Source organism: Marmota monax, unplaced genomic scaffold (genome assembly GCF_021218885.2).
Source record: "Marmota monax isolate L192 unplaced genomic scaffold, Marmota_monax_Labrador192_F-V1.1 WCK01_AAM20220418_F8-fsc00012, whole genome shotgun sequence".
Classification (NCBI taxonomy): Eukaryota; Metazoa; Chordata; class Mammalia; order Rodentia; family Sciuridae; genus Marmota; species Marmota monax.
In genome coordinates this window covers 6,778,509-6,794,170 of record NW_026695227.1, presented here as the reverse complement: position 1 = coordinate 6,794,170, position 15,662 = coordinate 6,778,509, and the positions used below count along the sequence as shown (strand labels likewise).

At 33.7% G+C, this 15,662-nt stretch overlaps 1 protein-coding gene across 3 annotated transcripts in view; it reads right to left on the bottom strand.

Annotated features, from left to right (window-relative positions):
- The window catches only part of Pik3c2g (phosphatidylinositol-4-phosphate 3-kinase catalytic subunit type 2 gamma), a 385,322-nt gene that overhangs the window by 47,233 nt on the left and 322,427 nt on the right, over positions 1–15,662 (bottom strand). For all 3 annotated transcript variants that reach the window (XM_058576231.1, XM_058576230.1, XM_058576232.1), the window contains one exon: positions 6,296–6,371. In XM_058576231.1, coding sequence (XP_058432214.1) covers positions 6,296–6,371 — 76 coding nt within the window. The remainder of the gene's footprint in view (positions 1–6,295; positions 6,372–15,662) is intronic.

The following is a 15,662-nucleotide window of genomic DNA, read 5'->3' as shown; positions in this document are numbered from 1 at the left end:
CTTATGGATTATTTGACTAATATTTTATTTAGAATTTTCCATTGATATTCATAAGTGAGATTGGGCTGTGCTTTCTTATTTGCAACCCTTGTAATTCTTGAAGCTCCTCGCATGAATGCTTTATATGCTTCAAAAAATAATGTGGAAAGATCCACCTATTTCTTTCTTTTTTTGTTTTTTTGCTCTTGAATTGTTTAAATGCCATTGTAACTATCTGATTCTTCAGAAAAAAAAATCACTCACCATGCTACTTTTTAAAAAGCTATAAAATTTTGGGTACTTTGGGAAACTTTTTATATTTATTTGATCAAACAATCTCTTAGAATCGTCTTCTCTGGGATGAGCAAATTGTATTTTCTGAGAAAATAATCAATTTCAGGCAGGCTTACAGATTTATTTTTGTGGAGGTGAACAGGTCATCTCTTATTATTCTTTAATTTCATCTCTTTCTTTGGCTGGTTCATGCACCTTTGTATTTTGGGTATTTGTCTTCACCCCATCTCCCCCACTCTTTTAAGAAGGTTACATAGTGATTTATTTTATTGTTTATTTTTATTTCTGAATTACTTATTACTTCTGCTGTTTTCTGTGGTCTATGGCATTATTATCCGCTTCATTTAGCCCTCCTGCCCCCTTTTTTCTTTTGTTTTGTGGCTCTTCCAATTATTCCAATTTTCCTCTGAGTATTGCTTTTTGTTTCTCTCATAATGTCTTAAATGCAATATTTCATTGTTAGTTATTTCTTAGAAATTTTGCAAATTTGGTTTGTAATTCCTTTTGTTCCAAAAGTTGTTCAAGAGACATTTTTTAACTCTCAAACTTAAGCATTTTCTAAGATTCTGAAACGTATAAAATTTTCACTTTACTGTATTATGTTTTGATGATATTATATGTAATATTTTTACTTTGAGAAATTTTCTGAAATTCTTTTGTGGCCTAATATAGACTCTATTTTCATGAAGGCTCACAGGCACTTGAAGAGGATATATATTCTCTATTTTCAAGATAAAGAATTTGACATAAATTCATCAATTTTTGCTTTATCAACTTTATTATTCAGATTTTCTGTGGATCTACTTTATTTAATTTGGTCTTTCATAAATTGGAAGACTATCCTACTGCTAATGTGATTTTGTGTTTCTCCTTGTGTATTTCATAATTTCTGCTTTATGTATGTTGCTGCCATATTATTTGATATGCAGTCAGAACCGCTCATATATTTATTTGAGAATTATACTCACTATAATTTAAGTTTTGTTCTTTGTTTGCATGAATGTTTTTTGGCCTGAACACCATCTTCTTTATTAAGATTGTAACCACTAGGGATGGGTTGTGGCTCAGTGGTAGAGCGCTCCCCTAGCATGTAGGAGGCCCTGGGTTTGATCCTCAGCACCATATAAAAATAAATAAATAAAATAAAGGTATTGTGTCTGACTACAATTAAAAAAATTTTTAAAAATTGTAATCACTGATTTTTTCATTATATTTACCTAAAATACCTGTAGCTATATTATAATTTTCAAACTTTTAAAAAATCACTTCATTTTAGACATATTTTCACATTATCTATAGAGTTGTTATTTGCATTTTTCCTCCAGTTTGAAAAAAAATCTTTAATAGATAATTTAAGCCCATTTACACTTAGTAATATGCTTTCTCTTGGATCTTATTATTTTATACTTTTGTTATTCAGTCTTTAAAGAAAGTCTTTCACTAATTGTTTTTTTAACTTTTAGATATTTGTGATATTTAGGAAAGTTGCAATATTGTTTTTGGTATTTACCTTTGTTTAATAGCCTTAGACTTTTAGTTCTTTTGACGGTATTTGTTACTTAATAGAATCAAGTCAGTGTGCATCATCTTTCTTGCTCTATTTGCATTTACCACCCAGTTATTCAGTGTTGTGAATTTTCTTAGCATTTCCCTAACACTAACATTACATATGCATAAATTTATTGCATGATTTCTTGGGTTTTGGTGATATCCTTCAACAGCCAGCTGTTAGCGATGAAGTAATTAAAGAAAGCCCTTTAATTTGTCTTCTTTCCATCTTTCCTAGATAAGTCACAAGTAAGTTTAAAATATTTTCCTAATTAAAAACACAAGGATATATGCTATAATATAGCAAAAATTGATATGGTTTTAAAGCTTCAAGTTTAATATTTCTAAAACAACTTAATACAAATATTTCTTTCTTTCCCTTCTTGTCCTCCCATATCACTAACATTTTTGTTATTTTTTGTTGACACATAATATTTGTGCATATTTATAAGGTACAGTGTGGTGTTTTGATTCATGTATACATTATCTGGATAGTGATCAATTCAGTTATCCATTAGTATACCCAGCACCTTAGACTTTTATCATTTCTTTATGGTGAGTACATTAAAAATTCTCTCTTCTCAATATTTTGAGATATATTATTGTTAATTATGTTCACCCTGCTGTACCATAGGCACCAGAGCTTATTCCACCTATCAAACAGCATATCATTAAAATTTAAAGTGAAAAATCAAATTCCGTAATCAATCTGGCTTTGTCCAGAGCAAGTAACTAGCCGATTAGCCAGTGAGACCATGTACTGAATGACAAAAGTTCCTTTTTAAATTAACCCCTCAAAGTGGAAGTAGTAATGTGGGGTAATGATTGAAAGCTTGTGTTTGCAATCGTTTTAATTATCAATGTTGTCTAAACATGCTCATTAACTCATCCTCTTAACCCTGACAATTGTCATCGACATGTTCTACTCCATTGCCTATGTTTTTATGTCTGTACTTTGATAAAAATCTGTCTTTTGTGTGTCAGAGCTGTTTAGTGGTAGCCAATAGATTATTTTATTTCCATGTGTGTGAAGTATTATTTGGCCTGGAAGCTGTATGTTTTGGGTATATATTCATCAAAAGCCCATGTGGTGAAGGCTTGGTCCTCAACCCGTGGTGCTGTTGGGAGGTGGTAGAATCTGTAGGAGAGGAGACCTACTGGAGGAAGTTAAGTCATTGGGAGTGAGCCCTGAGGGACTACTGGAACCTCAGCCCTACCCCTTTTTCCTCTTTCTCTGCTTCTCAGTCACCATGATGTGAGCAGCTTTGTTTATGTACATGATCCCACCATGATAGAGTTTCTCACCACGGGCCCAAAGGAAACATAATCAATTGACCATGGATCAAAACCTCAAAAATTGTGAGCCAAAATACACCTTTCCTCTTTTTAAGTCGATTATATCAGGTATTTTATTACTGTAATTCGAAACTACATGACACAGAGGCTTGTCCATTTCTGAATAACATACAGGGTCATGTCATTAGGGAGTTAAAAAATATTGCTTAAGATAAAATTTAGCTACTTTCTGGTTAGTACTTTGGTTGAATCTAACATCTATAATATTTAATGTAATAATCTGTGGAAGATCTTTTTCTTTTTGTCCCCAGGTGATACTTTAAGAGAACTCTTATGGTTGGGAGGCCTTGACTATCTTGTGCCAGGGCCTTTTCACATGAAGTAATGAGTGTAGGAAGGAACAGCATCCTTTTGAATTTTCATTTTCTGTCTCTTGTCCTTTTTATAAAACTTACAAACAAACTATGTTGATAGAGAATATCTTCCATGGTTGTTCTTTCTGTCATAAACCATTTATTCAGGAATTATTTATTGAGCATCCAGAGTAGTCCAGATACTGGGCTGGGCTTTGGGAATGTCATAGTATGCCTACAGACAGGGATCATCCCTTCAGAGATTTCTAGGTTGCAAAGAACAAATGTGCCAGATTCATCATTGAAACTAGTGTTTTAAAGAAATAACATCACAGGAAAGTAAAGCAAAGATTCTTGAGTTAAAATCTGAAGGGCACATGAAAGGATTGATAAAGAGGAATAGGAACCAGTGGTCCAGGCAGAGGCTTGCATTGGTGAGGTACTAAGGATGTTCACCTAACTGAGGAACTAGAAAAAGACAGAAATGAAGGGGGAGATGAACTGATGATAGTTGTGAAAGGGAAATTGGCGGGTACTAGATTCTGCTGAGATGTCATGTGAGGGAATTTAATACTTATTAGCTATATATTTGTGAGGTCTAGAGCAAAATAAGTGTAGAGACCTTTTCAGAACTTACCAAGAATTTCAACTGGCTCCAAAGTTTTAAACCAAGTGTAGGACTTTCTTAATCCCCTACCCTTTGTGACTGTGCTGGTCTCAAATGCATGAAGTTGGTCTTGCCAAGGGGAAGATTTTAGTAGAGGACAGGGATGATTGGATTGTCACTGGAAAAAATAAATTCTGTTGGTCTACCAAGTTTAGTTAATGAGCAAAGGCAAAGGATGATTAGTGTCTTCCAGACCCAGCGTGACACAGTATCATTAAGATAATCTTTAAAGGTCATGTGCCTACGTGCACAGGTATGCAGAATCCACCTCTTAATTAACTGGTAGAGATGATCAAATGGTAAATTCTGGGATTTTTACTTAAGGTTGTTTTATATAAAACAGTATTTTAATACACTTGAATAATTTTTCCCTTTAATTACTTAACAACACAAACTTAAATTTTCAGCGCATGAACAAGAATAGTGCTTAAAATAAATGTACTTCTTGCTTAGAATCAACTTTCATTCTATGATAAAAGATTAAGCATTCAGAGATATGAAAGAGGAAATAATACGAAGAGAACAAGGAACAACTTCCTGGTAATCCTTGTTTGTTGTGGCAATTTGCATATTCTGCTTGGAAGCTGTGGTTCTATCATTTAAGATAATAGGTAATGTTCAATAAGTAGCCTATAATCTAAAAATATCTAGAATCAAATATTTTGTCATTCGTCACTGCTGAAACAAATCTGGAGTACTGAAGATGTGAGAAATTTGAAAATGTAGGAAAAAAATTCTCAACCAACCACTTTAGTTCTTGTAAAGATAATCCTAATATTTTGTCTGCATATGTATTTCCAAATATCTTTCAAAGAAATAATGCTATAAGCAAAACTAAAATTTTTGACAATGATCAGAAGTTAAATTTCTTGAAACAGAGAAAATATTTTCCTGAGGAAGTTTAATGGTGGAATAGACTAACCTAGTTCTATTTTTGACTAAAATCTCTAGAATTCTACCACCTCATGCTTGTTTTAGTTTTCAAAATTTGGATACTTTATGTTCATATTGTAAACAGAAAAATCTCTCCAGTCAGTATTTTTAAAAGATAGTTATTTGTGAATTATGACAAAAAATAGAAATATTTTATACTATGGGCATAATTATTCCTTGGGGAAGTGCTGTAAAATATAAGAAATTGCCTTATTTACTAAATATTGTATATAGTTTGTCTATACAAGCAAAGCATCTTGGAGAGTGATGTCACATGATGAGCGAAGTGTGGATGGAAAAAGTAGGTCCAGTTCTCCTGCACTGATTTAGAATTTGTAAAATAAAGAGCAGCATACAGTGCAGAAGTCAGTCCTTGATTTAAAGTTACTTTCAGCTGACGAGGAGAAGCAAGGCAGATGCAAACAGTTATACAACTTAATAAACAATTATGCTACACAACCTGATCTAGTCTACTTAGTTCCTACTAAGTAGGATGTCAGACATAGCAGGGGTGATGAGCAGATGGGCCTAATCTTAGACACAGAGAATAAGAAGGTAGATGTAGATAAAATGAAGGTAGAGTTGAAAGGTCAGTGAAAAGCAAACGATGGGTTTGGAAATCCTGAGATTAAAAACTGGTATATTATTGGATGGCTGCTCTTTGCAATGGAATTATATTACAAACATTTAAATTGATAAAACCTTCAAAAAGAGTCTTTGTTAATCTAAGAGAAATTATAGAAATGTTAATTAGAATTAGTATAGTACACATGTGGAAGAGAATAGGGTGAGTGATTTTACTGGGTTATTTTGGCACCCCAGTAAGATTCTGCAAAGAAATTTGAGTATTATTAAACGCTAAGAGTGAATCTGCTAGATTAACTCATGATCACTATTTTTGCCATATATATTGTAAGACTTACCTGTAGGGGAAATCAGGAATTCTATCTCTGACAATTTTAACCCAGTGCTTGATTAATTGAAATGTATTAGTAGTGTGACATATAGCTACTACAGCTGTACAAATACACTTAAGTTTAATCAACTTGAAGAGCATATCCTAAAGGGGTTAAATGCTTTAGAAATGGTTAGGAAAAAATGATTAAGGCTTTGGTCTTAAAAGGATATTTTAATTTGAAAATTAAAAATATTATAGTTAGATATTTTTATACAATTATATTGAAATTCAACCACTGCATAGATTAATAATGATATATCTACTTGCCTAGGTCCAAAAGTGAAGGTTCCTCAACTGCATGTTGCACAGGTTCAGAGAGGAAAAAACTGAGTACACAATCACTCTGAAAAATAAGATAAAATATGATATCTCTTCATTTCTTACATGCTGATCACAGTTGTATGAAGACATTGCCACTTATATGTGATCTTTTTAGAGATGCCTGTTATAGATTTCAAAAGCAGAGAACTTATAAATTTACTAATTCAATAATCATTCAAAATACTAATTCAAAGTCATTTTACCCTAAGTCAGACCATCTTTTATGAGGTTACATTTCTTCAAGAGTGCACCATAAATGTTTACATTCTGGAATTTTAAATTATACTTGAATCTTACACCTCCCTCTTTGAGAAAAGATATATCTTTGGACAGGCTTTCTGAGAAAAATTACTCCTCGCAGGACACAGATACTCACTCATCCAGTAACCACTACTGAAGTTTCCATCTGTTACTGGGTGCCTGCTGCAATCTCTGGCATGGAGGAAGGTTTGGGGTATTTAGAACCAGAGAGATGTATAAGGTGATCTCTCTCTTTAGAGAACAACTTAGGGGAGGAAACATATTACATCAAATACTTTAATGGAAATTCCAGTTATATATAATTTCATCTATAAAAATAGGGATGATCACAAACTGGCATTGAACTCAAGCTCCAAATGAAGCTGATTGGTGAATCTGAGAAGAGCTTTTCTTTACTGAATTGTCACACATTTTGTTGTAAGCCATTATATAACCAAAGTAGCCTCCCCCAGGAGATTTTACATTATTATATAAAGGGCACACTGAATAATTGATTATTTCCTCTACTTATAGTCTGATGCAGTAACTGTCAAAGCTGCCTCACAGGCTGCCTGGTCAGCCGTCTCTCTCATTCTGTGCAATGACTCTTTCAAACCTCCCTTAGGATATTTTAACTTCCAACTCTGTCTCCTCTGCCAATGACTTTGTCTCCACTTCAGAGAATACAAAACGCAGATGGAAATTCCTAAATTTCCTGCCATAAAATCTGCAGACTCACACAGTGATGCTTTCTCTTTTCTTCTAATATCAGTGGAACAAATGTCTTGCTTTCCATCTGTTACAGGTTGAGTTGAATCTCTGCACCAAATCCACATATTGAAGTGCTAGTTCCCAGGACCTCATAATATGATCTGTTTTGGAAATAGGGCCATTGCCAATGTAGCTATGTCAGTTATGATGAGCTCATCCAGGAGTCGGGTGAGCAGCTAATCCAACATGATTGGTGTCCTGATCAAAAAAGGTTATTGGACACAGACACACATAGAGGGAAGATAATGTGAAGAGACACAGGGAGAAGATGGCTATGTGCAAGCCAGGAAGACGGACCTGAAACTGATTCTCCTCTCACAGCCATCAGAAGGAACCAACCCTGCAGATACCTTGATTTCAGACTTCTAGCTGCCGGCAGTATAAGGAGAGTGAGAGTCTTGTTTTTAAATACCCAGTTTGTGGTATTTTGTTACAGCAGCACTAGAAAATCATTTAATGAGATTCTTATTTATGTCCTAGATTCTATTCTCTTCACCTCATGGGAACCTTGTGGAACATTCTATAGATAACTAAGCATCTTCATCCTTTTTCTTATCTGTGCAAAAAGTGGTCAACTCTCTCCATGTTAATAACTAATGGACAGATGAGTCAAACCTGCAAAACCTATTCACACATAAATGACACTTTGTCATTAATATCCTGTGACATATTTCTCTTCCCTGACGTAAACTAGTGTAAGGGAAGAGTTGCCTGAACTCACACCAGTTCCACTTCTTTTTCTACTCACTTTATGATCCACCACTTGCATGTTCATACTTATTGTCCCTGGAAGATCCTCTTATTTCTATCTCTAACAATGTTTTTCCTTTTTTAAAAATGTCTTTCTTTCCAAATCCTGTAGGGATTTCCTTGGCCTTTATCTAGGTATTTGATTTTTGGTGATGGTTTCTTTTTCATTTGCTTTTTTATTATATCTCAGTTTCTCCTCCATTTGTCCTGACATCTCTTATTTCAGGTTCTTTTTACTTTTGCTTGTAAGTTAAGTGTTAATGTTCCTCACATGTAGGTCTATCTGTCATTACTCCAATATATTCTTTCTGGGTAATGTTATTATTCCTGGTGATATCTATAATGAGGCACTAATCTAAGTCTTTATTCCAGATTCATTCCCTAAACCTCAGCTCAAATCAAAATACTTCTTTGTTGGATTTTTGTTTGCTCTAATAACTGAAACCCAGCAAGTATACCACTAAACGCGTTTTCTTTTCCTTCACTTTAATTTTCTGCTTCTCCTGTGCTCCGGTTAACAATAGAGTGTACTTTCTTTGATTCTATCTTTTTTTACCTCACACTTAAAATTAATTGCTGAGTCCCATAGATCACATCTCCTAAACATTCCACCTACATTTCTTCCTTCCAGGTTTACTGTCATATTCCTAGTTCCAGGGTCAGTTCTCACCTAGGCAACAGCAGAAAGTCCTATCTGTTATCTTGCTGCCCTTTGTTCCAATCCCTTCTCCACACAATCAGCAAGCTAATCTTTCAGATTAATTAAACTTCTTAAAATCTGCATTAGTGTTAAGGAAAGATCAACAGCTTAAGAAGGCTTGTAAGACTCTTCTTGATTGGGTTCTTGTTCATTTCCCTATCTTTGTCTTCCACTACTTCCCCTCTGGTATTTTATGATTAATTATGTGGAATTATACTTATTTCATCAGATGTGTCATGTCTTCCTGGATGCTCCTTTCTCCTTTCTTTCCACCCTATCCACCAATTTGCTCAAAGTTTCTCATGCGCTCTCCTCTTATCAGCCAGTGAGATACAAGAGCAGAGATGGTGAGTAATTCACTTATGCATAGTACAGTATTTCTATTCAATAAATGCTGTCACAGAAACAAATATCTGACTTCAAATATAGAATATGTTGGTTTCTAATGAACGTATTCTTCATAAATTAGACAGTTATCCATTTGTAGCTCTATGCATTGATCTCTTGTATGGTAGTTTAATAGGAGACTATTCTTAAGAAATCAATCTGTATTCAGGGAGCCAACCACATCAAGTATTTTTTTTTTGAAAGTTTAAAATCAAACCTCAGAGTGTGCAGAATTTGTTGGAGAAAATTTGACCTCCTTTAGTCTTTTGACAAATAGTCAATTATTCATTTTTGGTGAAAGTTTGACCTTACCATCCACTAGTTATTAGACTTCAATACTAGGCAAGATATCTTTACGATTAGTGTCTGAAATGTCACCACTAGCTAACTGTTCCCTTGGGATTACACTGTCATTACATCCATAAAGTCCTCATTTATAATTCTAGGTGTAGGTGATATACTAAATACTAATTCTTTATTGAAACAGATCTTTTTTTTTCTTGAGAATAAATATGATCCAGTGTCAGATGAAAATGATAAAAAAATAACAATGCACTATCTCAAACTAATCAATGACTAACTTTTCTTAGATTTTTACTTGCATACGGGCATATCACAACTTTTGGGCACATTACATGATTAGGTAGTTTGGCGTTTTATAGAAACGTTAGTGAAGAGTTGCTGTCACTGAAAACATGCACTGGCATTTGCAGCTGGGGTTGTATTGCTCTTCAAGCAGTGTGGCTACATTTAGTTGTATAAGTTGAATATTGCACAATTCTAGAGGTGCCATTTTTTTATATTTACAGTGATACACAGCCATACATATCAGGGTTCCCCATTTGTAGAGTTTCCAGATATAATAAATAATAAATAAAAAACATAGGATACCCAGGTTATATTTGGGATATACTTTCACTAAAAAAGATTTGTTGTTTATCTGAAATTTCCACCGATCAGTAGATTTTAAGCAGAAATGCAGCATAATCACAGGTGTTTGGAAGAGGGAAAGACATCAGTCCTGGAGAATGCCATCAGCAAGATCCCTTAGGTGCTCAAACAACTGAATTCCCTAAGCATTCTCTTCTGCTTCTCCTTCATGTCTTTGAAATGGAAACTGTGTTCCTTCCCATTATTCCCTTTGGAGTCCTGGTCATGGATGGACCTGGACCTTCTCTTATTACCTTGCTCTTCTAACTTCCGCTCTTTTTTCCTTTATAAAAAATGCCTGATTGTACTGTCCTCTATCCTGGGTTGTTGAACTTGCCTGTGGATGGATCTCTGGGTCACTGAACTTCATTTCCTTTTATATTTTTAATCTTTCTTTTTCATGTTTTTATTAGTGCACTCTAATATATATTAGTAGGGTTCATTGTGATGTATTCATATGTGCATGTAACATAATTTAATGCAGTATCTCCTTTCCCTCCCTGCCTTTCCCCCTGTTCCTTCCCCATTCTCCTTTTTTTCCGGTCTTCTTTCTTTTTATTTACATGTATTTATTTATTTGTTTCATTGGTGTATTATAGTTACACACAAAACTGGGATTAATTGTGATATATTCAAACATTCATATAATTTGATTGACTTTGACACTTAGATATTCCCCGTTCACTCGCCTTGTTCCTCTACTTTTCCTCTACCGATCTTTCTATTTTCATGAGATCACATTTTCTTATTTGTATTTTATTTTTTATAACTTCTGCATATGAGGAAATACATTTGGTCCTTGATTTTGGGGTCTGGCTTATTTCACTTAGCATGGTATTTTCCACTTCCATCCATTTATCCACAAATGACTTAATTTCATTCTTCTTTATAGTTGACTAGAACTCACTGTGCATGTATACACACCCTATCCATTCATCTCTTGATGGACATGGACACCTAGGCTGGTTCCATGTCCATCAAGAGATGGACATGTCCATCAAGAGATAGTTCTAGGCTTGTTCTTGAATTTCTCTGTTATTAATACTGGTATGTACATACTAATATTGTATACTGATTTTAGTTCTTTTGGATAAATGCTAACGAGTGGGATAGCTGGGTCATATGGTGGTTCAATTCCTAGCTTTTTGAGGACTCTTCATACTGATTCAACAATGATTATACTAATTTACATAGACTTCACTTCTTGAATATTTTTAAACCTGGTACATAGTCACTTGCTTCAATAATAGCCTTGTTGTAATGCTTCTACAAATTTTCCTTTCATATTTGCCTTGACTAGTGACTAAAGCCTTGTCTTGATTTCTAGCTTCTCAGTCTACTAACCCCCTTTCCTCCTTTTCATCTGTCTTCCTCTAATTATATAATTCAGAAAAATATCCTGACTCCATGACCATTTCACTGGCCCTAATTCATTTCATGTTTTCATGTCCCTCCTTGGCCAATTTGGATTCCGCAGATCATATTTATTGTAACTCTTTTCAATTCTTTTGGCTCTTTCTTACTTTATTTTATTATTCATGTGGCAAAAAGAACCCAACTCTGGTTATTTTCTTCCAACTCTGAAACTGTAACAAAGCTACTAAATGTTGCTAGAGAAACACATCCAGCCATGCTCACTGGTCTCACTGTAACAACATGGTCACTACCTTTGAGAGGGTCTTCAGGATTTTCTGGCAATTCTGCAAATATCATTAACTCATTTACTCTTCTAGTCACATAGGACTGTTTCATTCCTTATCTTCACTTCCTGAACTCTTCCCTTCTTCACTCTGCTCATGGCCAAATTTCTTGATTGAAAAAATAGAAATAGGAAAAAAATTTCCATAGCTCCCAACAAACATATCTATCATCTTATTTGCCTGTGTTCTTTATTCTGTTATATGAATGGGCTATCTCTGCTTTAATTTGAGACTGATTTGGGCATGAGATCTGGTATCCTTCTCCTACTCAAGGTCACTGCTCTTGTCCCAAGCCAAGTTCTCATTTGTCTTTTGAATTACCAATTTTTGCTTTCAAAATGAATCTGTTTTTTAAAATCAGCACACAAATATGCCAGAATTTATTTCAATAAATAAAGTCATTGACCTGCATTTCCATGCACACTATTTTCCCCAATTATTCTTAGAGCAAAGATCCTGCATGAATTGTTTTTTATTTTCTATCTCAAATCTCTTTCTTTACATTCTCTTTTGAATGCATTCCAATTAGGATTTTGTTCCGAAAAGTTCCACCAAACTGTTCCTCTTAAACTCACTAATGATATCTATTTTGCTAAATTCAGTGATCCATTTTCAATTTTTAGTCATTGCATTTGCATTTGAAACAGCTCATTATTTCTTCTCCTTTGCAATACTTTTTTTTTTTCTCTTGAACTCCAGGCACCATACTCTTTGGCCATCCAACCAGTTGCTTCTTGTCAGAAACTTTTGTTGATACTCCTTTATTTCCTTAAGCTTTAAAATTGGTGTGATGTATGGTCTAGTTCTCTGACTGATTCTCTTTTATATTTAGATTCCCACCCTAAGGAATCTCTTCCAGTCTTATGGCTTTGATAATCAAACACTTGCTGACAACTGCCATATGTATCCTTCCAGTCAAACTCCCCTCCCCACTCCAGTTGAAGACATGTGTATCCACATGTCTAGATTTCACTTGATATCTCTAAAAGTATTATAGGCAACTCAACTTGGTGTGTTTAGATTCAAGCTTCCTGCTTGACCTACTCCCCACTATTCATTTTCCCTTGCCCCCCTCATCTTCATAGTAAATATCTAGTCAATTCAAACTGTGGCCAGACAGGTGGGTTAGTGGCTGCCAGTCATCCTGCTTAGTCAGCATTTGTACCCCAATAATTGTTAAATACTTGGAATATTCTTTCTATGTAGAACATTATACATTTTATGAATGAATGAATGAATGAATGATAGGCATTTGCCTTGGGGAATCAAAAGTCTTTGATACCAAGGGCTCAGGTAAGTGCATTGGGTAATATGAAATGATCTATGAGGCTATATACAATCTTTCTTTGCTAGAATAGATGTTTATTTTACTAATATGGGTTTTTTAAATGCCTAATGTTCTTTTAAATGAAAAATGTAGACAATAAAGGACAAGTCTGATAGCCAATAGAATGATTTTAAATTAAAATCTGAATCAGTTTGTATTTTGTCAAGTTCAGAGTTCTTACTCATATTTTGTTTACCAATTACATTGCAATTTGCAATTTAAAATTATTGATCTCTGAGTCAATCAATTCAAAACCTAAGTGTTTTTTCTATATAATATGAACATGTTCTTGTTGTCAAAGACTCTAGAGAGCTAAAGTACTTGCAAACACCAGAAAAAAAGGTAATATAATACTGAGATTCATTTTTTCCCTCTTTAAAGACAGCACATTACAGGTTCTCATTTATTAACTGGCCAGCCAAGATCTAGAATTAGCTGCAAGTTTTAGTGAGTTAAAACAATAAGCTAAATCTGTCTCTGAAAAACCATGGAGTATTGTAAAAAAATGTGAATTAAAAAAATGAATTCCCATAAAAGGTTTAAATCAAAGTTAAACAGAAATTGTATTATTGTTTTTGTTTTGTTTTCTTTTACAAAGCAGCTTGTCAGAATGTCCAGTCTTTCTTGTAGTTTAACCTACCATATTCACATTGTAGTTACATAGAAGAAAGACCTTATGAAGAATAAACAGAATCTTCTAAAATCTCATCAGCATTTTACCAGACTGTGAGAAATAATCTTGGTTTTACTGATGTTACACATATGACATTTATCCTGCCTGCAATGTAATCTTAGCTAGCTCCAAATAAGAAAAGAGCAGTGTAGTGACAAATGTAGTAATTAACATCTGGGTTTAGCAAGCAGGGAACAAGAAACATATGTTCACTATTAAGATAGAATTTATCCATTTGGATTTATTTTGACATTTGATTTCTGCCTTAAAAAATAACATTGCTTAATCCTTAACTGATATCATTCCTTATTTTAAGGGACTTTCAGAAATGAGCAATAGTAACCAGAAGAACTAAAATATTCCAATGCATATAGCTTTAAAAATGTTATAAACAGCAGCTGTTTGCATATCTCAGCTAAATTCAAATGTAGGTACACATTTGTTTAGACATTGCAATCATTTGCTGTATAATTTTATGACATATCTATATGACTCTTTGTAAAAATTTTGTTTAGTACACAATTTCACCAAAACAGCAAAATTTAAAGAGGTAGAAGCAATTCTTGTGAATACCACTGTTAATTGCTTGAATACAAACACTGAAGGAAAAACAAAGTTTATGTTTTGTTAAAGAAAAGTCAGGCAGAAATGGAAAAAGGTTGTCAAAATGTACTCATTAGAAGAGATGGATAGTTTTTAATGGTGGCTTGTTTACATGTACTTTATTTGAGAGAGAGAGAGAGAGAGAGAGAGAGAGAGAGAGAGAATTAGTTGCAGACATCCCTCCTCCAACTGGCCTACTCTTGAATCTTTAGACAAGTCCCCAGAGACCTCTGGCTCATCTAATTTAACTGGTTTTGCACTTTAAAGCACCCCCTTTATGTCATTCCCCTGACAAAAAGCAACCCTGCTTAGAGTTGAGGATGCCCCCAGACAGGCACATAATAATATTTGATCTTAAACAGTAAAGACTGCTTAACTTTGTATTCAAGCTGCATCTTCTACTTCCTTTTCTCCCCTTTCTCCACTCACTGCATGTATTATTTATGTTAATTTTTGCACACATCACAACATTATAAACTCATTGAGAGTAAAATATATCTTGCATAATTTCTATCTCTTCAGTTTCTTCTCTACAACCAATTTATGGGCCTTAATCTAGAGTGTAACACATAGTAAGCATTCAATACAAATTTTAAAATCTTTATAAAGTTATGTATAATGATGTAAAATGTTTTAAAATAGTTATGAATAAATATACTGTATAGGAACATGAGTTTTAGTATTAATACATAATAGGATTAACTTGATCTTCCTATGCTGCTATATGACAAGCAATTATGAAAGAAGGAAAGTATTTTTAGAAGGATTTCTTTTTTCTAGAATCATAGAGAAAAATTATCCTGTCAGAAGTATTCAGCACAAATATTATAGATCAATTTTAAATCTTTTGTTTTATTAGAAAGTGGTAAAAAAATTGTGAATGCCTGAAAACATCCTTTAGATTCATATCACATAATAAAATTAGTGATGGGATGTCTCCGACTTTATAGATTTCAATGTTGATGAAAAAGACTCTGATGATATATATGAGGCAAGAAAACTGTGCCAATAAAACAAAATTTTAAAAATACCAAAATAACATGATTTACTTTGGAATTGTTTATGTGATTTTTAAGGCAATAGTGCTTTGTTAATCCTAAATTTTTTTTATCATTTTCTGAATGTAAACAGATTCAGGGAAGTATCTACAAACGTGAAGATGCATAAAGCTTTTACAATGGCAAATCCATTTGAAGATAATTAAAAATTGATTATATTATGCATCACAGAGA